The sequence below is a fragment of the Callorhinus ursinus genome, unplaced genomic scaffold (genome assembly GCF_003265705.2).
Source record: "Callorhinus ursinus isolate GAN/ISIS: 27379988/994484 unplaced genomic scaffold, GSC_fseal_2.0 scaffold2, whole genome shotgun sequence".
NCBI lineage: Eukaryota > Metazoa > Chordata > Mammalia > Carnivora > Otariidae > Callorhinus > Callorhinus ursinus.
Window position 1 is genome coordinate 68,994,587 of NW_027397064.1, and position 26,157 is coordinate 69,020,743.

Below are 26,157 nucleotides of genomic sequence, written 5' to 3' on the forward strand. Positions count from 1 at the left end.
TCCAATGATCTACACACAAAGTTCAGCTAGCCAAAATATAGCTAATTTTAGGGCATGGACAAAAAAGTTGTTTTTTATCCTATCAACCCCATCCTGTAATGAAGTATTCCAAATTTATGCTTTTAGTGAATATAAAATCTTCTAGGAATAAAAAGAGAACCTTCTGGATTATGAGAAATCTCCACAGAGTTAACAAATTACTCTTAATTCCAATGTAATGGAAAAGGATTTTGATTTCTCTTTAATTGATGGTAACTGGGAATAAAGACTGAGAAGAGCCAGCCTACACTTTCCTCATTAATAAAAACAGCTTGCAGAGAGGGAGGATTTGGAAATAAAACTCATGTCCTCAGATTATCAGGGCAAAATTGTTAGAAGCATTTTCCAGACTAATTAATAAATCACAACTGTGAAAAGTCACCAGTAGTTACCCTGAGTTTACACATAGTACTACTTTTCTTCTAAAGAACTCAAAGACTCATAAATCAGAAAATAAACTCACAGGTAAAAAAATAAAAGAGATACAGATTTAAAGTAGGGTTTTAATGAGATGCTCTATTAGATCAACCCTTGGACAAATATAAAATGGGATTTTTTTTAAGTTTTATTTATTTAAGTTATCTCTATACCCAGTGTGGGGGCTCAAACTCAGGACCCTAAGATCGAGAGTCTCATGCTCTTCCAACTGAGTCAGCCAGGGGCCTCCCAGAATGGAATTTCAATACAAAGCCTAATTGTTTCAAGATTTACACAACACCCAGAATGTCTAGCATATCATTAGAACCAGTATGCTATTGACTGAAGCCCTTCATTCATTCATTCATTCATTCATTCATACATCAAACATTTCATGAGAACCTCCCTTGGACCGGGCCATGGTTTGTGACAACAAAAGAGGATAGAGTGACTGCCTTAAGAAGTCTCACAGAGCATTAACAGACTTGTAGACCAATAATTTGCCTAAAGAACAGGATGAGGGCATTTTAGACATTGTGTTCTGGACAGACATCCCAAGGCAGAGTTTTGCTGAGGGGTCAGAGTTTTCATATCTGTCAATGTTTTTACTTTTTTCTACTCAACATCTTTGTTAGAAGGGGCAGAAAATTAATTGCCTATTGTAAAACTAGCTTTGATGCTAACAGTGTGATAATGCTGGACTAAGCCCTTCACTTTATAGCAGTGGAAACTGAGAGCCAAAGATGTTATGCAGCTATGACTATGAGAATAATAGGGAAGGTTTGCTGAGGGCTTATTAGGTGGCAGCTTGGGGTTAAGTATTTTACCTCGTTTTATCATTTAATCTCCATGTTATGGACCCAAAATAAACCCAAATAAAATAAAAAATAAAAATTGAACCAAATAAAATAAATTAAAATGAAATAAATAATGAAAGAACTCAAAATAAAGCAAGTTGCCTGTGCGAGCCAGGATTAGAACCAAGGCACTTTGAGTCTACAGCCTCAATCACTGAGTTGAGTTGCACTGGAACCTTGGCTGCTGTCGTGAAGAGCATGCCAATTCCTAACTACTACACAACCAAAGAAGCAGCCTTGTAAACACAGTAACCAACTTTGAAAGTCAATGAGCAGTAAAAGCACAAAGCCTAAGGGTGGAGCAGAGCAGCCTCACAGCTGAAGAGATGAATACATAAAATTCTTAAAAATGGCAGAGTCCTTCAAAACCAGTGCACACTTCATCTCGGGTCCTTGACTGTTGCTGTTAATTTAGATGAATAGAGCAATTTTACAATGTGTGGACTTGAAAAAAGAGAGACATTTTGATTCTGCCTTACGGGCTGTTTAAGTTCTGAGTGGTAAGAACAGGCCACACAGCTAGGGCGCATAAGGCCATTGGCCAACAAACACATCCTCAACAGCTACTGTCTCTGGTACTCACCATCTACAGTTCCAGCCAAAGGAGAAAAAGGGGACACATGGTTTAACAGAGACTATAGGGTTTGTTATGCTGATGCAATTCAAACACACAGAAAAATAGAGTCATATAATGACACCCACATGCCTACTACCCACCTGTCTCAAATCTTAACATTTTGCCACCATATTTGCTTCAGATTTTTTAAAGAAATAAGACATTCCAGATACAGTTGCTTGCTGTGTACTTGTACAATACTAACCCTACCCCCCTCTTTTCTTCCATAGAAGTAACTGATGCCCAGAACTTAGTGTTTATCATGCCCATATTTGTTTTTTGTACCATTAAAAAATATATAGATCTATAAATAATCACATAATTTTGGCTTACAACTTTATTTTCATGCTGTACCTATTATTTCTGCAATTCACTTTTTGACTCATTGTTATGTTTTGGGGGGCTGGGTTATGATGGTAAAATACACATAACATAAAATTTACCATTTTAACCGTGTTTAAATATACAGGTCTGTGGCATTCAGTACATTCACAGTGTGGTGCTCAATGTTATGTTTTTGAGGCTTATCCCTAGAGATACATGTACCTCTAGTGTACTCTGTACCCCTGCCACACACAGTCCATCGACTGTATGCACTGCAGTGTGCTCATTCTGCATTTGACAACGTCAGATAGCTTCCAGTTGTGCAGTATGACAAAGGTTGGGACCATGCACATCCTTGCACACATGTTCTCTATTGACGATCCATGGCTGGAACTCAAGTCCTTGGCTCGCAGGAAATGGCATCTTCAAGTCTCCTAGGTGTGTCCAAACTGCTTTCTAAAGTGGCTGTATCAGTTATTCTCTTACCAGTGCTGTGGGAGTGTGACCAAAACCAGAAAACAAAAAACACCACGCACTTGCAATTACTTTTTTTCTGATGACAAAATTAATCCATGTTATTTGCCCAAAAAAGAGCAAGGAGGAGGTGGATATAGAAAAGCACAAAGAAGAAAATGAAGATCACTCATAAACTCACCACTCAGACACAGCTAACCATTCTTGACATTTTAAAATAAGTCTTTTCTTTCTTTTGCATACATTTACATAGTTTAACATAATTGGCATCATACTGTACATATTAAGTATATTCAGATTTTTTGAATGAGTTTATACATTTACAGTCTTATAAAGGCATGAAAATTAAATTGCATTTAGTTATATGTCAAACAATCACTTTTGCTGACAAGAATCACATTAGATGAAATCAAGGTCATTCTACAGTATTCCAAATCTGTGGTTGCCATACTTATAGGGTACCTGCTTTAAAATAAAAACAAACTTGCTCCCAGGGATCTGGGTGGCTCAGTCGTTAAGCCTCCAGCTTCCAGCTCTTGGTTTTGGCTCAGGTCATGATCTCCTGGTCGTGGGATGGAGCCCTGCATTGGGCTCCAGCGCTCAGGAGAGTCTGCTTCAGATTCTTTCTCCCGCTCCCTCTCCCGCCCCTTCTGCCCCTCCCCTCTCTGAGGGCACTCTCTCTTTCGCAAATAAATGAATAAATAAATAAATAAATAAATAAATAAATAAATAAATAAAATCTTAAAAAAAAAAAAAACTTGTTCTCCTCCCACCAGCAGCCCCAGAACATCCATAATTACTATATTTTTACATTAACTACCAGGTTACTTTTTTACATATTCAAATGATACTTAGTTACTTTTTTATACATTCATGTAATAACCTTAATAGGACTAACAAATTATTTCTAGTATCCTTTTTCTAATCCCTGAAAGTGCCCTTTTGATGAGGACTCCAACATCTGTGAACAAACTGTTTCTTCAAAGGAGCCTCTCTCTACCACAAAGTGCTCAAAGCTGTGTAATTGCTCCACTCTATGCTTTCTCAGAGCCTCACAGAATTCAGGGATTCTTATTTAACTCAGTTACCCATTTATCCCCTGAAGGCTTTCCTACGGTAACAGTTGGCCACTCTGTCCATGCCTGTGAGGCTGGCCCAAATTACAGCAGTGATGCTTAAAGGAAGCTCATCTTGGCTCAGATCATCATACAGGAGTTTAACTACAACCAAGCATTCTTCACATGCATAGCCTTTTACAGAATACATAGGGCATCAAGGTGCAAGGGAAAAGTTAAACTGACAGCCCCTGGGAATAGAAAAGCTTGGGAGTATTATCTATTTTAATTTTATGCCTAACGTCCTAAAAGAGCCAAAAATATGCTACAAGGGGTAACTATTAATTATAACATAGTTCAATATTTTGTTGCCCTTATGGTATTGAATCTTCAAAAAGTAGACAGGAAATTGTCAAAGGAGAACATTTTGTTGAGCTTGAACTGTTTGGGCACACTTTATTCACTTATTCAGAAATTCACATACTTTTTCTATAGGGTTGCCAGATTTAGCACATAAAAATACAGGGCATTCAATTTGAATTTCAAATAAACAAAAATAATTTTTTTAGTATTAGTATGTTCCATGTAATACTTGGGACACACTTATACTAAAAACTTTGAAAATATTACTAAAAAATGGAAAAGAATAGTGTGTAACAATGGAAAAAATTAAAGAGGAGAGAGTGAGACTTACTTCTAAAGGATCTTCAGGGAAGACTCCTTTTAAGAGGTGATTATAGAGCAGCAACCTAAAGATTACGTTTTCAAGAGGAGAAGGCATGTGCAAAGGCCCTGAGGCAGCAAAGAACTCGGTGCTCAATGTGTTTGAGAAGTTGAAAAAAGGCTAGTCAGCCTGATGTGAGCTAGGATAGAAGAGGATGGAGTGGAAAAGGTAGGCTAAAACTGGATACCTCAGTCTTGAAGGCCTAGGGAAGTAAGCATGGTGTCATTCCATGAGCATCATGCATTCAAAACATCACTTTTTTTCTTGAGTAGAGAATAGATGTCACAAGTAACTGACGGACTGAGGACCCCTTATGAATTATGAGTGTACAGGGTTTTTTTAAAGATTTTATTTATTTTTTATTTATTTGAGAGAGAGTGAGAGAGCAAGAGAGAGCACGAGCACAGGGAGGAGCAGAGGGGGAGGGAGAAAGAATCTGAAACAGACTCCTCACTGAGTGCAGAGCCCAACGCAGGGCCCAATCTCATGACCCCAAGATCATGACCTGGGTCAAAACCAAGAGTGAGAGGCTTAACCCACTGAGCCACCCAGACACCTGTGGGTGCATATGTTTAAAAACAAAGCAACTTTATTTTCCAGATTGTCACAGCCCTTCCTGGAAGCATCCATTTGGCAACAAAAAGGACGTAGACAGACTATTCTATACTGGACATTCTTAAACTTTGGAGCTCATTAAAATCACCTGGGAAGCTTTCTAAAAATTCCAATGCCCAGGCCACACCCTGATCTGATTAATTCACTATCTCTAAGGCTGAGACCCAGGCATCAGTGTTGTTTTTTTGTTTTGCTTTGTTTTGTTTTTTAAGCTCCTCTGGTATCTCGAATCACTCAGGGAACTTATTAAAACACCAACTCTGATTCAGGTATAGGATGGGGTCTGAGGTTTTACATTTCTTTTTTTTTTTTTAAAGTTGGGTTATAACTGACATATAACATTACATTAGTTTCAGTTGTACAGCATAATGATTCAATATTTGTATACAATTCAAAATGATCACCATGATAAATTTAGTTAATATCCATCACCATACATACTTACAAGAATTTTTTCTTGTGATGAGAACTTTCAAGATTTACTGTCTTAGCACCTTTCAGATATGCAATACAGTATCATTAACCATAGTTCCCATGCTGTACATTATATCCCCATGATGTATTTATTTTATAACTAGAAGTTTTACTTTTGACTCCCCTTACGCATTTCATCTCCCCACCATCCCCTCTCTCCTCTGGAAACTATCAGTGTGTTCTCTGTATCTCTGAGCTTGGCATTCTTATTTGTTGTTTTATTTTTATTTGATTGAATCATATGGTATTTGTCTTTCTCTGCCAGACTTATTTTTCTTAGCTTTTACTTAGCATAATGCCTTCCAGGTCTATCCATATTGCTGCAAAAGCAAGAGTTCTTTCTTTTTTATGGCCAAGTAATATTCCACTGTGTGTGTGTACCACATCTTCTTTATCTCTTCATCTATGGGTGGGCACTTAGGTTATTTCCATATCTTGGTTATTATAAATAATCCTGTAGTAAACATGGAGATGCATATATCTTTTTGAGTTAGTGTTTTCATTTTCTTTGAATAAACACTCGGAAGTGGAATTGCTGGAGTATATGGTAGAAATAAACACACACACATATAGTCAATTAATCTATCACAAAGGAGGCAAAAATATACAATAGGGAAGGTCTCTTCAAGAAAGGATGTTGGGAAAACTGGCCAGCCACAAGCAGAAGAATGAAATGACGCTACTGTCTTCCACTACACACAAAAATTAACTCATAATGGATTCAGGATTTAAATGTAAGACATGAAGCCATAAAACTACTAGAAGAAAACATAGGTGGTAAGCTCCCTGACGTTGGCCTTGGCAGTGATTTTTTGGATCTGACTCCAAAAGCAAAGGCCACAAACAAAAGCAAAATTAAACAAGTGGAACTACATCAAACTAAAAAGCTTCTGCACAAAAAAGGAAATGATCAACAAAATGAAAAGGCAACCTACCGAATGAGAGAAAATATTTGCAAATCATATAACCAATAAGGGATTAATATCCAAAATACAGAGAGAATTCATACAAGTCAATAGCAAAACAAAACACCCTAAACAATCCAATTTTTTTAAAAATGGCCAGACGGCCTGAATAGACTTTTTTCCAAAGAAGACAGGCAGAGGGCCAACAGGCACATGCAAAGATGCTCAGCATCACTCATCATCAGAAAAAAGGAAATCAAAACCGCAGTGAGATATCACCTGACACCTGTTAGAATGGCTATCATCAAAAAGACAAGAAGTAACAAGTGTTGGTGGGGATATGGAGAGAAGGGAACCCTCCCGCACTGTTGGTGGGAATGTAAATTGATTCAGCCGCTATGGAAGACCACATGGAGAGTCCTCAAAAAATTAAAAATGAATTTTCGCCTTTCTCACAATTTTCCAGACGCTACTGCTGCTACTCGGCCCCCCACCACACTTGCAGTAGCAAGGGCTGATACCGCCTTCGCAGTCCTGGTGTATATACCCCTGCTTTCTCTTTGTTGGTCCCCTTCCTCGTGCTCCTGCTCGTCATCTTTCGAAGTTTTATTACCTGCCGTTTGGTCTGCAAAGCACATTAAGTTGCTACTGAACCCAACATCGCTTCCCGTTTTAAAAGAGCTCTCTAAAGCTTTGGGACTTGCATTTGCCAACAAAGCTCTGCAATTCCTCTCGAAAAGCCGGGTAATCTTATTAAGGGACGATCTGAAGTCTCCTCAGCAACAAATAGTCAGTGTAGGCTCTTTGTTCCCTAAGTCTCCGTTCTCCAATGCCTCTGTGTGCATTTGTTTGTCTCAAAATGGTCATGCACGGTGGGTCCATTCGTCTTCCCTTATCACTCTGTCACTGCCGCCGAGCACTCATTCAGCTGTGCGCTATAGCTCCTTGGCTGACAAGATAATTACATTCCAGGGCAGACTGGGAGAAAGACAGGTAGTGCTCAAAAGTTCCGAAGCCGACTACCTACCTAGTCATTGCTGGTGCAGACTTCAAGATCAAGCACCTGATCTAATTAGCACACTCCCTTTGCCGCCTGCCTGACTGTGGAATGCTGACAATTGAAAGCCTGAAGGCAAAGCAGATATCACGCAACCCAGAGACAGACATTCATGCTACCTTGTGCCAGAAACAATTACATATTCTTTTTGGAATCTTGGGTGTCCTAGTAACACAGTCAAGCCTGGGGGTAAACTTTTGCATAATACTGGGAGCCCTGCATTTACTGATAATGAACATGAGAACCAGCAGAATAAAATCCCACAAGAATGAAAGACCTCACGGGAAGAAAGCCTTCTGATTGCCTTCAGAAGAAGAACTTATTTCAGCAAACCCAGCCCGCCCCTAGCTCTGGAAGAAGCACACCACTCAACAAAAGCAAGGCATCACCAGCAAAGAGCCGTTTTCCTTTGACCAGATAAATAGCACAATACAGTCCCCCGGGACAAAAAAATTTTTTTGCTTCTATGCTTTTGCTCCTTGGTACATTTCTTTCAAGATGTAGCCTTTCCATTTGAAAGTGATTATAGCCACAATCTTTTTTCTTCCTTTCTTTTTGCTTCAGGTAAGAAAATATTCTATATACTCTAAACCACTATATATAAATACAAGGCATTATTATCTTAACTTCCTAATGAGCTTCACCCTTGATGGCAGTTGGCATTGGTACCAGTTCCTTGCACGGCCCAGCAAGGGCCTGGGGGAGCAGAGCGAGCACTAGCTTTGGAGTCAAGACCTGTTTCCAGCACTTATTAACTCTGTGACCATGCAAGGTACTCACTTCTTCAACTAAAACTAAGGGTTTAAGTGTTAAACAAATCGAAAGAACTCTAGCAGAGTGTAGGGGGTTGAATTGTATCCCCACAAAAGATATGTTAAAGTCCTAACCCCTAGTGCCTCAGAATATGGCATTGTTTGGAAATAGGGCCTTGCGGATGTAATTAGTTAAGATGAGGTCATACGTGAGCAGGGTAGATCCTTAATCCAGCATGACTGGTATGCTTTTAAGAAGAGAAGAGACCCAGAGATGGAGACACAGAAAAGAGAATAATATGTGAGGATGGAGATAAAGACTTGAGTGATGCATCTCCATGCCCAGGACCACCAAGGACTACCAGCAACCACCAGAAGCTAGGAAGAGGTGAGGACAGAATCTCCTCTACAGGTTACAGAAAGAGCGTGCCCGGCTGACACCTTGATCTCAGCCTTCCGGCCTCCAGAACTGTGAGACAATAAATTTCTGTTGGGTTAAGCCACCCCCAGCAGCCCTGTGGAACTAAGACATTCAGTTAACTTAGGCTTACTCGTAACATCTCTCAGGCTCACTGATGACATCACCAGACCTGAACAGCCATTGCCAGGCACTTACCATCCATGTCCTGGCTAAGCAACCTGGTTCTAGAGCAGAGCAGAGCAGAACAGATGAATGCAGCTCTTTCTAGTCCAGATGACCTCGGGCAAGCAAACTAAATTCTCTGGGCCTCAATATCTTGGCAGTAAAACAGAGATAATAATGGTACCTGAACAAAAGCGTTTGTGGGACGAATGAAAGAGATGGTACCGCCAGGTACCACAAATATTAGCTCTAGTTTGTCTTTCCCAGATGATGGTGGGCTACAGGTGAGTTCTGGGCACTTTTAGGCCTGTCTACATTGTGGGCTCATTGCACCAGAACAAAGAACTATCTGGAACTAAGGACCTAAAGAGCAAGGTGGTCCCCTCCCGAGCATTCCTGTCACTTCCCCAAGGCTGTCCCAATAACTAAGATGCTCCAGGAGCTTTGGGTTTCTGAGGATGCAGGTGTCAAGAGGCAGGAGGTTCATGGGGAGGCCAGGAGGCTTGTGAGGACCTCTCTATCCATTATGAGGCCCCCTGAATTGGTGAATACAGCTCATGAATACTTGGTCCTGAGACCAGCTCCTGAGGATGGAGAGAGATACAGAAAAAGCAGGCTATGCTGTGAGTGCTGAGGAGTTTGCCAGTGTATAGCTCCCCTGGGTCCATCCCCAGGTAGAAGGGATCCAGGGAAGAACTGATTACTCCGTATGGCCAAACACCTGAAAGATCTAAGACCCTTTAAGAATTATCTGTACTTTCTCTAACTTAGGTGACATCTTGTTTACCAGAAGCACCCTCTTGACAAGAATGAATGCCTCTCTACACACTTGTTTGTCTCAGAGAAGTCACACATCGTGGGTTCAGCTCCGTAGTGTGATCAAACCTGGGAATGGGAAGGCAGAGCCATCGGCCGTGCTCATGTTCAACATTGGCAGCTACTGCCAGTTCTCCAAAGTAGTCGTCCCAGTGTAGACGCCCCCTGCAAGTACTTGAGAACATCATCAGTTCCTTTACAGTTTAGCCATTCTAGTGGGTGCACCCTGGCACCTCATTGTGGCTTTAATTTCTATTTCTCTAATGATTAATGATGCTGAACACTTTTGCCATAGTCTTTTGCCAGTTAAATATCCTTTTTTTTTTTTTTTCCAGATGTCTTTTCCTTGTTGATATGTAGGAGTTGTTTAGATATTCTGGTGCCAAATCAGATGCATGTATTACAGATATTTTTTCCCACTCAAGGGCTCCTCTTCACTCTCTTAAAGGCGTCTTTTCAAAACAGAAATCCCTACTTTTAAGTCCTATTTATCAATCTTTTCCTTTATATAGATAGTGCTTTTGTGTCCTACCTAAGCCCTTTTTTTTATCCTTTGGGCAATGAAGTTATCTCCCCTGACTTCTACAGTAATAAAAGTCAGAACAGTGTTTTGTCTTTTAAGGGAGGGTGATGACTGGGAAGCAGTACAAGGGAGGATTTCAGGGAGCTGATTATGCTCTATTTTTTTTATCTTGGTGTGATTACACTTGCTTGTTTACTTTTTAAATATTCATTGAGCTGTATGCTTATTACTTGTATGCCCTGCATATGTGTTATACTGCCATTAAAGAAAAAAAGAGAGAAAATGGACAAATAGGAGCTACTATTGAAGATATACAAGGTAATGACTATACACACACACACACACACACACACACACACACATATGGTGAGATATTAGAGAAAATATTTGTGGACATATTATATAACATCATAGGTTCTCAATCTATACAAGCCAAACTTTGACTAATGTATTTTAGCAAACAAAAAACATTTAGTAATACAGTTTAAGACCAGAAATACTGATGTTGATTAATAATATAATATTGAAAATAAACGGTCCCTCCATATTAATGAAGCTTTGCAGAAAGAGTTAAGCAAGCATAGAGCCTAAAGAGAAGCTGTAGGTTGGTTTTACAAATTCTTTGTTAAAATGCTGCTAGCAGATATATGGCAAGTCAACCTCTCCGCCCTCTGATGAGGGGCGTGAGTAGACTGGTCTGTATAAAATGGTGGCTACTGAGTCTCAGGTGGTGAAGAGTCTTTGAGACCACAGCAGAAATGTCACAACAGTAGGACAGAAGGATCCAGGAGAGTAACCATCTAAGGCAGAAACCCAATCAAGATGTCCAGCAAGGATACAGTTAATACTGAACCATGGTGCAGAGCCTAAACCTGGAGATGAGTGAACCCAACAGGAAGTGCAGTCAAAGCAAGAATGCAGGTCACATCGGGAATGTCCCTTCTAGCACCAAAAGCAGCCAAATATCTGCCACGGTCCTTAATCTGAGTCACTTTGAAGGAAACGCCAACCAGTAGTCTGTCCGTGGATAGCTGAGGTGGCTGGTGTGCCTCTGCAGGTTCCTCTGCCCTCAACCAAGCCGGAGTAGACACCTGACAGCTGGTTCTAACAGCCTGACACCAAGAGGCCCTGACTTTGGAGACATTCCCTGAGAGGAGCCCGGAGCACAGGTGTGAATTCAGGCACTTTCCTCTCTATCCTTTGTTGCCTGCCAACTAAATGACCCCCTGTCCTGTTCTTATCCTCCTTCCTTAACAACAGGAAATTTCTAAGGAGGAAATGCAGACTGTTGGACAAATAAGAAATCTTTTTTGAGATGGGATCATAGTGAGGAAATAAATAGGTTTTGATGAAGGAAGTTAGGAAAACTAAGGCAATCAAAAAAAAAACCGACTTTGCGAACATGAGTGAGAAAAGCAACTGCGGGAACTCCTGGGTGGCATGGTGGCAGGAGAGGGAGAAAAATCCATAATTAGGATCATCCCTGGGCAGATAACAGGGAATTCAAGTCCAAGAAACTCAAGCCCAAGGAGTTGGCATTTCTAATTAGCTCATGAAGCATTGTGTCTTTAGAGTTCACCATTTCTGATGTCCAAGAGTTATCTTTTACAGTCGCAGTGCTATAATTTATCACATCCAGGCATGCAAAATCATCCTTTTTCTAACATTAAATATGTTTAATCAGGACAATTTATAATAGCACATTAGGGTTTTAATGAAAGAAAGGCATTTGACACATGATATTTACAGTAATCATAATACTACAAGACTTAAAGCATAATTTTTTACAGTGTTAGGTCAGGAAGCCAAATTGTCCATGTTTTTAGTTAATTATTTGCAATGCTTTGGGGAGGAATCAGCATCCAGAAATTAATTAATAGTTTTCCTCTACACAATTGTCAGAGTTATCACAGAGTACTGTTCCTAGCTGCCAACTCCTTTATACCCTCGCTCTAGTAGCAATCAGCAAAGGCGATTAATGTTAAACCACTTGTCCTGATAGCCAAATGCCAAATGTCATACCACATGCAGGATCATAATTATGCTCTAGGAAGTAGATGTATTTAGCTGTGTTAACCAAGGATTAACCCAAAATTCCGAGGCCACTTGAGCTAGTGCTTATGGAAAGTACCCCTTATACCTTGGCCTTGGAGAAACCAGGACATTTTTCAAGGCTAGCAGTTTTATGCAAAGCTAAGAGCCATGAAATTCTTCTTCAAAAAGATCCAAACCTTTCTTCATCAAGCTTTAAAGTTTCCCTTTGCCTTCTCCTTTGGGACCAGTCAAATTTACACACATTCCAGCTCCACTTGAGTGAGATTCAAATTCTTATTTAAGTATTCGCTGTTAACCACGTGTCTCATGCTTCATGGCCCTTTTGACATGTGTTTATTTGAAAAGGTAAGTCAATGAACCAGTGCCTTCCTCATATTTGACAAGTTCTACCTGACTTAGGGAAACAGAGTGGGCCCACCTTCTATAGGCGGTGATGTGGGGCACTGGGTAATGGGAGGAATGCTACTTGGATTACTGTCCATGACCCCTTCAAAAATCAAATGCAGTGTCAAGGCAGAGTGACAACTGACACTTGTAAGAGTTCAGATTTCCATCAACTTCAAACTTAAACACAATCATAAACACTGAAATAAGTGGAATATTACAAAACCCACCAATTAAAAGCAGCACCCATTTTTCCATATGAGAGTTGTAGAAACCTTGGACTTACCCCAGTTACCCACCTCTAGCAGATGCCTGCGACCTCCTAGAACATGTTTGTGTTCTAATGTCACCCTGGATTCATTTGTTCCTCTCCTTGGCTCCCCTTGACCTGATCTATTTATCTAGTATCACAATTATAATCAGTAATTACTATTAATTCTAACTTAGTTTTGTATATCTCCTAAGCTACTTAAATGTTCTTGGGAATAAGACAGAATATCATTATGTTCAAACCAGAGGAGGTACCCTAAATCCTTCACTCAAAACTTATTTCTCTTTCTACATGACATTTTAATAAATTCAGTCATCTGATTTCATTACACAAAGCAACTCAGAAGACCACAGCTGACAAAAAAGAGTGATGGTCTCTTCTTGATATAGCACAGCATACTAAATCTGCCTAATAGGTGTTGAATGCAACAGTAAATGGATAAATGAGAAAATTGGTAGGTGAGTGATACTTTCCAGCTTAACAAGAAGATAGAAACTATTTAAAAACAAATAAAAGAAGCAAAAGCATAGCAGTTGGGGTCCCCTTGGTATGAATGTGATCTACCCGTGGATTTTAGAAGTCTTTGACGATTATAGAGCTATAGTTAATATTGATAAGTATGACTGTTTCTTCAAGAAAACAATCCAAGTGTGCTTGGGAATCTTTATTTAAGAAGACAGAGGTATATACCATACACTTAAGAAAACTTTTCAAAATAAGTTTTAAGACACAAAACTTAAGGTAGGGGTAATTTTCAGCAGTCTGGAAAATTCCCTTCTTTGCAATGCCTCATTCCCTGGTCATGCCTCATGCCTGGAATGTTGCTGAACTAACGTGAGTTCTCTGCAGGTGGGTGGGAACGACATCTCGGAAAAGGAGGTAAGTGGAGAATGCAGATGGTTTAGAGATAGGTTCTGACTGACTCCATCGTGATGAGTGGAGATCAATTCTAATCAACCCCAGCACCATGGTGACATCCCTAAACGAGTGCTCATTACCACTAGGAAAGAGGATTAACGGCAAACATCCAAATAACTCACTCCTTTTCTCCACCAAGCAATTGACGACTGAGAGCCCTGGGCTGAATGACTTGCAGAGCAATCTGGTGGCAGAGAGGGGCCAATGTGGGACCTGGGTTTCTGTAACCATTACAAAAAAGAAAAGATAGCTCCTGGTTAGTATGCTCAGAAGTTTTTGGACAAAAGATGCTCTGCAAATGGAAGACGGTATATAAGTGCTATTATTATTATTTAAGACTTGAGTCCAGTTATGATATAAATCACAGCTCTAGAGTAAGGCAACCACACACACTTGATGCCCCCAGTGGCAACTCTGACCAGTCCACTTCCCACTTGGGCACAGGAAGGAGCCCCAGGCAGGGCCACGGTTTCAGGAGAAACACTGGTTTATTACCAGGATCCTATTTCCCCCAGCCAGTTAAATAGAAGAGATCTCAACCAACAGGCTGAAACCCACACTTAACTTTTCTTGATTACAGGGAGCAGATTGACTTATTCTTTTTTGTTTACAGAATTATGCAAAACTCATTCCTGGAGCTACAGTAGGGCTACTTCAGAAGGACTCCGGAAACATTCTCCAGCTGATCATCTCGGCTTATGAAGTATGATATTTTACAGTTGGCTTCTTGTTTTTGTTGTTGTTGTTTTTTTTTTTTTGCATTTTGGTGGTATTCAAAAACGAAGATGTGTTTTAGGCAGTTAAATGCACTAGGATTTGTTAGTGGAGAGAGTACTTATCCAAAGAAAATCTCTCTGCACTAATGCAGCCAAAATATCAATTTTGTTCTCCTTATTGGTAGATATTCTTCCTGAAAGGTGAGGCCCAAGGTAGAAAAATCATAACCTGATCATAAAGTTGAGGTTATTTTTATAATAATAACCAATAGTAAAATTTTAATTCTATTGAACAGGCTCCATGAGCCCTACAATTAAGCTCCCCTCTTCTCTGCCTGAAAAAAAAATAAGTTTAAAATACCAGTGAGTAACAGAAGGGGCGCCTGGGTGGCTCAGTCATTAAGCGTCTGCCTTCGGCTCAGGTCATGATCCCAGGGTCCTGGGATCGAGCCCCGCATCGGGCTGCCTGTTCTGCGGGAAGCCTGCTTCTCCCTCTCCCACTCCCCCTGCTTGTGTTTCCTCTCTCATTGTGTCTCTCTCTGTCAAATAAATAAATAAATAGATCTTAAAAAAATAAAATAAAATACCAGTGAGCAACAGAACTATGTGGAGAACTAACTCCACAAGCTTAATAAGACTACCTCATAACTCAAAGAGAAAAAAGACACCAAAGCATATCAGGAGCACCTCTTTGTAGATTCTCTGCTTTTGAGAACCAAGGAATTTTTCATTTTTATGGATATATACATATATAGAAAGACATATATACATATATATATATATACACATAGACATAATTTTTTTTTGCCTTGACTTTGTAAATTAGTACCAGAGGACAGCATTCCTCCCCTAAAATAAAATACATAGCTATAGGGTTGCTATGTTCTCTTGCTTTGTCCCCATTTCATAACTTAATCAATGGTAGATGGCCAGTTACCAATTCTTTTTTTATTTTGTTTCCTAAGTTCCATTTTCCTTTTTTGCCTTAACTTACAAAGAAAAAATACATACACGCACGCATATGCACACGCACAAAGATGAAAATGAAGCTCTAAATTAGGACAGGAATGAAAAAAGTAAATTTTTATAAAGCAGTAAAGCCCTAATAGTTATTCTAAGCAGCAGTTACATAGGGACAAATAAATAAAATTCTAATTTTGGATGTTTTAAAATTACAAATAAATGACTTATATGCACTATATGCTTACTAAGCAGATACTGAGCCAGTGGTCCTTAACTAAACATTTCAGAATCATCTGGGAAGCTTTTAAAAATAGGTGTATCCAGATTCCTCTCAGACATCTTAGGAGAAATTTTAAGGGAAGGAAGAGCTACACATTTTGAAAAAATACTCCCCAGTGATTTTGACAACACCCCACCAGTTTTGAAACTCACTTTAAGGGGGAAAAACAAGGTGTTTCTTCTCAAATACATTTCCTCAGGGAATAAAATAACAGATGTGTCCATTAAAACTATAGGATGAGGGTTTTTTTTGAACTTATATCCTCAGAAACTTCAGTTTTCTTAGCTCACATCAAAAATTAACTAACACATTATCTCATGCTTGAAATTCTTCCAGACAGGAAAGCTTGTCAACAAAATACTTTAAAAACCATCCTCCTTCTTATGCGGTAATTAAAGTTTTAATGTGTAGAATCAGATAAAATCACACAGCAATCCTCCACTGCATTAGAAAACACTCAATTTTCTTTAACCCAGCACTCTCAGAAGCGTTGGGCACTAACATCTTCAAAGGAATTCAGCAAATTAGAAAACTGTAAACGTCAAAAACATTTCTCCCTCTTGTTTGACCAGCCCCTTCCATGCTCCTGCTTACTCTGTCAGGATTTCTGTCTCACTTTGTGGTCCCAAATCACCCACATAACTTATGAGGTGGAAGAATCAAGGCATCAAACATTTGAAGTGAATCTCATGTCCTTATTTTACTGTCCAAAAATATAAAGAAGTGTCTCTTATTCTTATACTATATAATCTTGCTCTGGAGTTATTATTATAATATCATGATTCACTGAAGGAAGTGTGTAATAGATCTTGGCACTAGTTCAAATTATTTTTCTATTCAGTTATTTTTAAATGTATTCTAAAAGGACTTTAAAAGTATGGGGATCCAGGGGCACCTGGGAGGCTCAGTCAGTTAAGTGACCAACTCTTGTTCTCAGCTCAAGTCATGATCTTGGGGTTGTGAGATCAAGCCCCATGTCTGGCTCCACACTGGGTGAGGAGGCTGCTTGGGATTCTCTCTCTCCCTCTGCCCCACCCCTCTATAAAATAAAATAGGGGCGTCTGGGTGGCTCAGTTGGTTAAGCGATTGCCTTTGGCTCAGGTCTTGAGCCCAGGGTCCTGGAATGGAGCCCCTCATTGGGCTCTCCGCTCCTCCAGGAGCCTGCTTCTCCTTCTCCCTTTGCCTGCCGCTCCCCCTGCTTGTGCTCTCTCTCTCTCTCTCTGTCAAATAAATAAATAAAATCTTAAAAAAAATAAAAAATAATTAAAAAATTAAAGATAAAATAAAAAGTAAAATATGGGAATCCATTGACTGGGTTTCTTTCTAGTCTATAAAAAGAAAAGAAAAAGAATAGATTGAGAGAAAATACTTCTGACTAACTTCTGGTGGGGCAGAGGCAGATAATTTGTGTCTATAATTATGACACTGAACTTCAGTTCAGTGTCATATTGACATAAAAACCCTTAAATACCAGATGTGTATTCGTTTGACCATTATTCACTAATTTTCTTCCTTCCTTAAACATGTAATAAAAGCTACTGAAATATCAGTGCTCCCGAGGATACACTCCCCTCTTAGCATTTAAGCTCCAGAAGGCAAGTGACGTGGTTTGTTTTGTTTTGCCTGGTTCATAGTAGATGCTCAGTATAAATGAGTGAATGATTTGAGAAATATACAAAAAGCAGTTATGCTCTTTCTTAGGGAAATTCACATTAAAATATTCCTGGCAAAATCTACAGTATGATATTCCAATTTATCAATGCTGAGATTTCCCTTATTTTGGTCAGATTATGTCACCCACTCTTCCGAATTTCAAATCTACAGTCTTGGGGTCATATCCTTCATTTCTCCTTTACTCCTGACTCACCAAGCCACCGTCTCTAACACTACTCCTGCTTTACCTCCTGATGATTTCAGTTTCAGTGTACATATATTCCTTCCTGTACCCTGGCCTCTGTTTCTTGAACTCTGTTTCTAAAATGATCTTGTCCCCCTCTTTTGTCATACCTTAAACTTTGTCATTGCTGATAGACTCCTCTATAATCTCAGCTTCATGCAACCCATTCCCTCTCACCACTTCCTTCCTTTCCAGCTCACTCCTGCTAGTTTCCCTAGTATTTCTTCCAACCCATTAGGATCTCCAATTAGTTGACCTTACCCTCTCTCTCTCTCTCTCTCTCTCTCTCTCTTTTTTTATTCAAGTGACTCTATCTTCTTTTCAGTTCCTCATCCCCTGATGTCCTCTTGGGCCTGGGCTCCTGGCTTAAATTCAACCATTAGGATCATTCTGGAGACACACCCTCACCTCCCATGCCCCTTATGGCTCCACTGAGGTTGCTTGGCCAATCCTGGCCCTGGTTAATCCCAACTGTCCATTCACCCTGCACAGCTGAACAGGAAAGGGAAAAACCTACAATTGTGCTAACCAGTCTCACTTTAAATTCATAATCATGGACCTCAGGAGGGCCCTCAATGCTGCCCAGCAACCATGCTATATATACTTCTTTAGGAGACATCAAAGTGCAGATGTCTAGGAGTCAGGTGATATATTAGTTGGCAATTTAGAAGGGTAACCTGAACTCTCCTAAACATAATTCACCAATAGTTTTCTCCTTCTAAATGGTAATCCTATCCTTCATATTGCTGGGGCCAAAAAGCTTATAATGATCTTTGACTCTCCTCTTTCTCTTATCCTGAACATTTAATCCATCAGAAAATCTTGCTGGCTCTATCTTCAAAATTATTTAGAATTTGACCCAGAACCACTGCCTTCATCCTGATCGGAGCCACCACCTTCACTCACCTGAATGCAAAAGCCTCCTAAATGCTATTTCTCATTTCCACCTTTGGTTTCCTACATTCTGTTTTAAAAAAAAAAAAAAAAAAAAAAACTAGAATTTTCCTTTAAAAATATTAAGTCAGGTCATAACACTCTTCTATAGATAACCTTAATTGTTTTCTCCTTTTACATAGAGTAAATGCCACATTCTTTAAAACCACCTACTAGGACCCTACCAGATTTGTTCTCCTCCACCCCATTACCTCTGTGACTTCCCCTCCTATTACTCCATCAGAGAGTTAATCCAGTACAGCAACTCTGGCCTCCTTGCTATTCTGTTCCCAGAGCAAGCCAGACACACTCCTGCCTCAGGGCCTTTGCACTGACTGTACCCCTTTCCTGGAACACTCTTTTGACAGATATCTACATGCTATCTGATTCCTCACCTCCGTGAAATGTCACCTTACTGAATCCTACTCTAACTACCTTTTGAAAAATTACAGACTACACCCCCTACCCACACTCTCTTAATCTTCATTATCCTACCCTAATGTTTTGCATGGCACTTATCACCTTCTAGCATGCTACATAATTTTCTTATGTATTATGTTGTTTCCTCTCTGACTTCCCACACTGGAATATAAACTACAAAAGTCAGCTAGTTTAGTGGGTTTTGCTTCCCAAGCCCCTAGAACAGTGTCTGGCACATCATGGACAGTCAATAAATATTTTCTGGATGAATAAACTTATCACATAACTAGTTGAAATGAAACAGATTTAAAGAGTAAATTTTAATACATTATAGAAATAATCTTTGTGACTGAGAAATGACACTCCAATCGCTGATGAAGACCGTATTCTGAAAAATCAGCCTTATGTCCATCTTCTGAAGGAGTGACGATATGGGGCAAATATAAAAGTAGGGAAGAAGAATGACTTAGAATTTACAGTCAGCAACTTAGAATTTGGAGGAAGACAGGGTCATCTTACCAGGCAGTTGGAAAAATTATACTTAAGGAAAATTTGAGGTTGAATATGCTTTTAAAATTCCAGGAGTATAGGGACTCAAATCTTCTTAGATGAGCTGAAGTATTACTTAACTCATAATGTTTTACAATTTATTTTTATTCTGTTTTATTGCTTTTATTTTCATAGTTTTGTTTTGTCCTCCAAATGTAGATTTTTATTTTGCAAAAGAAAGAGGAACAGAGAAAGTGTACATGATAACACTAGATTTCCCCATAACAAATAGCTCTTTCTTCCTCCTTCCCTGACATTCTTCCCCCTGGAAAACTTTGTCTTTATCTCCACTCTGTCATAATCTATATGTTTCACATCTAGTCTTTCTCTCTTCAATCTACGTCATCACATTTACCAACCCCCCCGGGTCCTGATCCTCGTACCTCAGGCTGGGGTGAATACAACATCCCAGCTTTCTTGACTCCAGTCTCCCTGCCCCCTCCCCTGTAAGTCTGACAGACCGTAAGTCTGTCCTGCACACACCGCCCAGACAACTTCCCTGCAGCTATACTTTCAGCGGATTGGGCTCCTGCTTTAAAGCTATAAGGAATATTTCCCACAGGTCTTAAGTCATCTCTCTAAACCTCAAGGCTCTTTGCTGTCTGGTATCTCCCAGGACAGCAGGAGTCTGGGCTGGGTCTGAGTCCCATTTGTCCCCATTCTATACGCTCTTGGCACTGATCTTTCTCTCTCCTGGTCCCCTCCCCTGAGACACAGTTGTCATTCTGTCCACACATCCACATCCGACATAGCCATTAAGGACTTCTAATACTTCAGCCTTCACTGACCACTCTTTTCTGAACTGTCCCAAACCTGCATCTATAGGACACTATTTTTTTAAACTTAATGGCACTTTGATTGACTTGCATGTTAACTGCTTTACTTGGTTCCATCTTGCGTTTTTTTTTTTCCAGCAAAATGATAATCATCTTGAGGGCAGAAATCCTATCTTACACTCATTCCCCAGACCTGACTCTACATTAAATGTACAATAGGTACATAATAAATTCCAATAGTGATTTCGAGGAACAGTTTCTCCCACATTTAACATCTCTAAAATTGGGATATGTTTTGTGATTAATGGTGTCTAATAAATGCTGGGTAGAAGTCACAATGTAGTATTCATTGCCTGCAAAAATATAAAATCGGCCCTAACTGTGTATGTTGTTGTCACCTCAATTTGTTAAGTACACTATTGGTGTTATAGGTGTTGAGCGTAATTGCCATTTTTAAATATTTTCTTAAAGTTTGCACTATGATTTGATATTGAAATGAAATATTGTTGTATATGCAGCAATGTACCAAAACAGGGTATAAATTTGATATCAATGAAGCAAATGCTCATTGTTGAAGGAATGACTGTGATTCGATATTCCTCGCAAAGCAACAACCAGCTGCTTTATGGGGCCTAAGAAATGATGATACTTACAAGTAAAGGAAGCTGTTGTTATGTTGTGTTACTGAGACACAAGCAAAAAAATGCCTTTTAGATGCCAAGCAGTGCTACTCAGGGCTGGAGAATTTGCCACATCCCTCAGAATGGATAAAATAATTTTCAAAGCCATGATGGACTAATAGGATTGCTTGATATGTTGCACAGAATGATCATGAGATATTTTGTCATAATGTCATTGTCATAAAATAATTGTGTTTTATAATTGATAGCCTCTTAGACTCAATAAAAGGTGACACGTATATGTGCACGTATGTGTGCGTGCATGTGTGTGCGTGCGTGTACGTGTGTACGTGTGTGTGCGCGTGCGTGTATGTGTGTGTGCACGCATGTGTGTGTGTCTTGCTGGCTTTCTTGCTTGGTTGATGGTATAGTGAATTTCTTTTAGGCTCAATTTCATTTTGTTCATTTGTAGTTTAATGAACAGGATTCACAGATTCTTCTGGTTGTATTTTTTGGTTGTGTTTTTAACTCTTTCTGTCCTAACTAAAGGAACTGCGGTCGGAGGTGGAACTGGAAGTGTTAGGAGACACAGAAGGACTCAACCTATCTTTCACGGCTATCTGTAACAACAGGGCCCCCTTCCCACACCAGAAGAAATGCTCTCACATGAAGGTGGGAGACACAGTAAGTATAGGGTCAACAGATCGTCTGAAAAAATATTCAGGTAAGTCAGAAGTTCCCTTGTTGCATTGAAGCTGGATTTTTCCTTTCAAGAATTTCAAAAACAATTTTTAAAAATTCCCTAATAAGTGCTTTTGGCAAAGCTGATCCCCATGCACCTTGGTTTCCTGCTATGCATTTCGGTGGATGGAAGATAATTAGTATTTTCTTTTCCAGGCTTCATTTAATGTGACTGTGAGTATACCAAACTGTGAGAGAAGAAGCAGGCATATTACCATAAAGCCTGTGGGGCTGGGGGACGCCCTAGAAATACTTGTCCGTCCGGAATGCAGCTGTGCTTGTCAGAAAGAGGTGCAAGTGAACAGCTCCAAATGCCACAACGGGAACGGTTCCTTCCAGTGTGGGGTGTGTGCCTGCAACCCCGGCCACATGGGTCCTCGCTGCGAGTGTGGGGAGGACACACTGAGCACAGACTCCTGCAAGGAGGCCCCAGATCACCCCTCGTGCAGTGGGAGAGGCGACTGCTACTGTGGGCAGTGCATCTGCCACTTGTCTCCCTATGGAAACATTTATGGGCCTTACTGCCAATGCGACAACTTCTCCTGCGTGAGGCACAAAGGGCTGCTCTGCGGAGGTAGGCGTTGTCTAAATCCACCCCACACCACAACTGGGCAAGCATCAAGAAGGGGCTTTGCATCCTTTGCACCTTCCTCAGTTTTCTGGGCAGAGTAGGCGCTCCATAAATAGTTGCTGATCGAGGGAGCGGGTTAATCTCTAGAGCTAAGGTAACTGGTCTTCGCTGGCATTTTCTCTGGCTCTTATATTCTCTTGGGGTGAGATCTCTGCCAATTCAACTTACATCTCTATTGTTATTTCCCTCAGAGTTCAGTAGGCAAGAAATGGAAATGCCTTCTCTTTGGTTATCACCCAGACTCCACAAAATTGCATGTAATCTGAACTCCATTATCTTCCAGACTTTTCTCGATCAGGCTCTTGGGTATCCTACCCAACTCTTAAATGCCTATTACTTTGGAAAAATAAAAAGCTAGGCTTCTTAAGGAGCGTATTACCAAGAACAAGGAACTCGGAAATACTAAATGAACTTTCAGGGCCTTCATTCATTCCACAGATATTTATTAAACACCTATTATGTGACAGATACTAGATTAGGCACCGGGTATAATAAAGATGAATAAGAACATATGAAGGCTATGGAAAGGGTAAAAAATGAAACATTGCCTGGAATTTTTTTAAGATCAAGAACATGTTTAAATAGCAGAAAAAGATATGTTTTAAAATCCTTTGCATATGGAGAATCACTGTAGTTTAAGAATATATTGCATATACTTTGACTATTATAAAAATCATTCTGATCTATATATCCATATAGTTAAGTATAATCTATCTGCATAAGAATTGCAAATGTGTTCATGTTCTTTAAAATGATATAAATTGGTGTTACAACAGGAATATTAACTAACTACTGAATTTAAGCTCCCAATGTCTCCCCTTTTCAGTATGTGAGCAGGCAGCTTTTCAAAACAGAAAGCCATTATCTTTAGAGAAAACTAAGAAAGTTATGTTTTCAAACCACAGTGTCAGGAACATATAAAAGAGACTGGTTTTCAGGAAAAAAAAGGCCTGAGAAGAGAAGCCTCAAAGAATTCCGAGCTCTTTGAAAACCCTGTGATGCCCTTAGAAGCGTACCTCCATTTCATTTCTTTGCGGCGGCTCTTGCTACCAACATGTTCCTCTGAGGCTGCTTTCTTTCTTCTCCCCAGAGAGTGAAAAATTTAGGGTCTGTCCAGATTGAGATACATTTCTCCCCCCTTTCATTCGGAGGTCTATTTCCTCATTTAATGGGTGTGTTTCCAAACCCACATCAGTTCTCTTCTCCTAAGATGTAGGCAGGACAGAGCCTGAAGCCAGAGGCTGTCCCCGCGTCTTGAAAAGACTATGCTCGGCAGATTCCCAGATTGCATCTTCTAAGAAAAATCTTTTAATAAAATAGGTGCTCAAAATATTTGAAATCACCTTTCCAAAAAATTCTACCTGTAGTCTAATACAACAGGATAGCAGTGTTACCCCCATCTATATTTCACTCTTTAAATCTCAGATCACAGAAGTCTAGAGCAGTGTAATTGCCGAACTGTGCTGAGCAACACAGTTCTTCCAGTTTGTGGATGGTTTTTCACTTTACTTGGTGCCATTCATGCAAACGGAAAAGCACTCAGAAAGAGTTGACTTGATCTGTGCATTGTAGTTTGGAAGGTCTGACAATAGGGCCTCTCTTTGTATCAGATACAATGATCGCTAGAGACATTCTATTTAGAAAACACAATTATTTCCTCAGCTGGACTCAGAAAACTTCCCTAATGCCAATTTCCTTCGTATTTGAGGGTACTTTACAATTCTCAATCTATTAGTGTTTCCCAAAATCTATTTTGTGTGTAGAAACATCACAAAAGATGTCACTGTATTATTAGTAACTTTGTCTTTAAAAAGGTGTAATAGGGGCACCTGGGTGGCTAGGTCACTTAAACTTCCGACTCTTGATCTCAGCTCAGGTCTTGATCTCAGGATCATGAGTTCAAGCCCCGAGTTGGGCTCCACACTGGACGTAGAACCTATTCAAAAAAAAAATTTTTTTTAAATGGGATAATAAAAGTACCTATTATTCAAATTCAACAAATAGTTATGGAGTACCTACTATGTGCCTGGCATCCTGCTTAGTGCAGGGATAAAAACTGTGCCTGACCTTGTGGACAGACACCCTGTTGTTTGCAGCAGAGGCCAGAAAATGCTCCAGCTCCCCTTCTCATGCAGATCTCCCTTCTTCGACAAAAATTCACTCTGCAATGTGCCACTCTTCTGAAGGCCCATTACCATAATTTTTTTTCATGTACCTTCTTTCATCCATCTTTAAGTACTCACAGATAGAGGGCTCCATTGATTGATTCCCTTGCCCAAATTCCATTAGTCTTTTATATTTTGATTCTAAGAAACGGAAAACTAACAGGGAAATGGCAATACAGAAAATGCTTCCTGCCATTATGCACTTAAAGTTAGCAGTCAGTGGCATTCCAGAAAGACCTATCCCTCTGAAAAGAGCCTGACAATTTTGTCTTGATCTTTGGTCATCATCTTGCTACTACATGAAGCCATTGTGAATGTTTTGTTGTTGTTTTTGTGGGTGTGGTTATATGAACAGGTACTTTATAATTGGTTGCTTGTGGATATCAGTTAGCAGTGATATGGTAGATGGTTCCGGAAAGCCCGCAGAAAGAAGGGTTTCTAAATTCTGACAGGAGCTCTTGGAAGAGTTGTCTAAATTTCTGCCAACTAATTCTTACATGCAGTGATACACTTGGGCATTCTCAAAGGAAACGCACATTTCATTTGACAATATTTATAGATCACATTAATTTTCTGGAAAAAACTTCAATATAGAAAACTACCCCTATCACGAGAATATGTTTCCCTTTTTTGCTGAGGAAGAAACAAAAAGCAATTGTGTTTTAGAGGATAACTTAAGACGAGCTATGTCTGCAGCAAGTTCCCATGCACCACCTCCTTCAAGCTCCTCTGCCCTAGGTTTCCGCAGCTTTGTTCTCATTGCTCTCCTACTTCAGTTCCCTGGTAAGATCCTTCTCTCTGATCACATTTTTTAAAGATTTACTTATTTGAGAGAGAGAGAACATGAGCAGGGGGAGAGGGAGAGGGAGAAGCAGGCTCCCCGCTGAGCAGGGAGCCCCACGTGAGGCTCCGTCGCAGGACTCTAGGATTGTGACCTGAGCCGAAGGCAGATGCTTGAACGACTGAGCCACCCAGTGCCCCTCTCAGATCACCTTTTTTTTTTTTTTTTAAGATTTTATTTATTTATTTGACAGAAAGAGGCACAGCGAGAGAGGGAACACAAGCAGGGGGAGTGGGAAAGGGAGAAGCAGGCCTTCTGCTGAGCAGGGAGCCCGATGCGGGGCTCGACCCCAGGACCCTGGGATCATGACCTGAGCTGAAGGCAGACACTTAACGACTGAGCCACCCAGGCGCCTCAGATCACCTTTTAAATGCTGATGATCTTCAGGGCTTTTCTCAATCTATCTGTTTTCTCTACATGACCCAATCCACAACAGCTTTACCTGCCATCTATCTCTGATGGGTCCAAGCCTCAAACCTCTCTGCCTCTTTTTCCATATATATACATATATATGTGGGTGTGTATATATATATCATAGTAGGTATATATGCCTACTACGACATCCCGTGGGTCCCTCAGAACTCAACAGAGCCAAAATGAACTCATCATCTTCCCTGCCCAAAGCTGCTCTTCTTCCTCTGCTTGAGAACAACCTATTTGTTCAACAGTTAAGCCCTGTGCCAGGCACTGGGGAAAAGTCAGTGAGCATGAGATGTCAGCTTCCATTCCAGGTCATTAAAAAGCTGCACCATGCACTGAGCAGCCC

General features: G+C 40.1%; 1 protein-coding gene across 8 annotated transcripts in view; it reads left to right on the forward strand.

The window, feature by feature from the left end:
- Window positions 1–26,157, forward strand: part of ITGB6 (integrin subunit beta 6) — a 127,128-nt gene that overhangs the window by 77,484 nt on the left and 23,487 nt on the right. For all 8 annotated transcript variants that reach the window (XM_073883502.1, XM_073883504.1, XM_073883503.1 and 5 more), the window contains 3 exons: window positions 14,473–14,562; window positions 21,563–21,697; window positions 21,911–22,328. In XM_073883502.1, coding sequence (XP_073739603.1) covers window positions 14,473–14,562; window positions 21,563–21,697; window positions 21,911–22,328 — 643 coding nt within the window. The remainder of the gene's footprint in view (window positions 1–14,472; window positions 14,563–21,562; window positions 21,698–21,910; window positions 22,329–26,157) is intronic.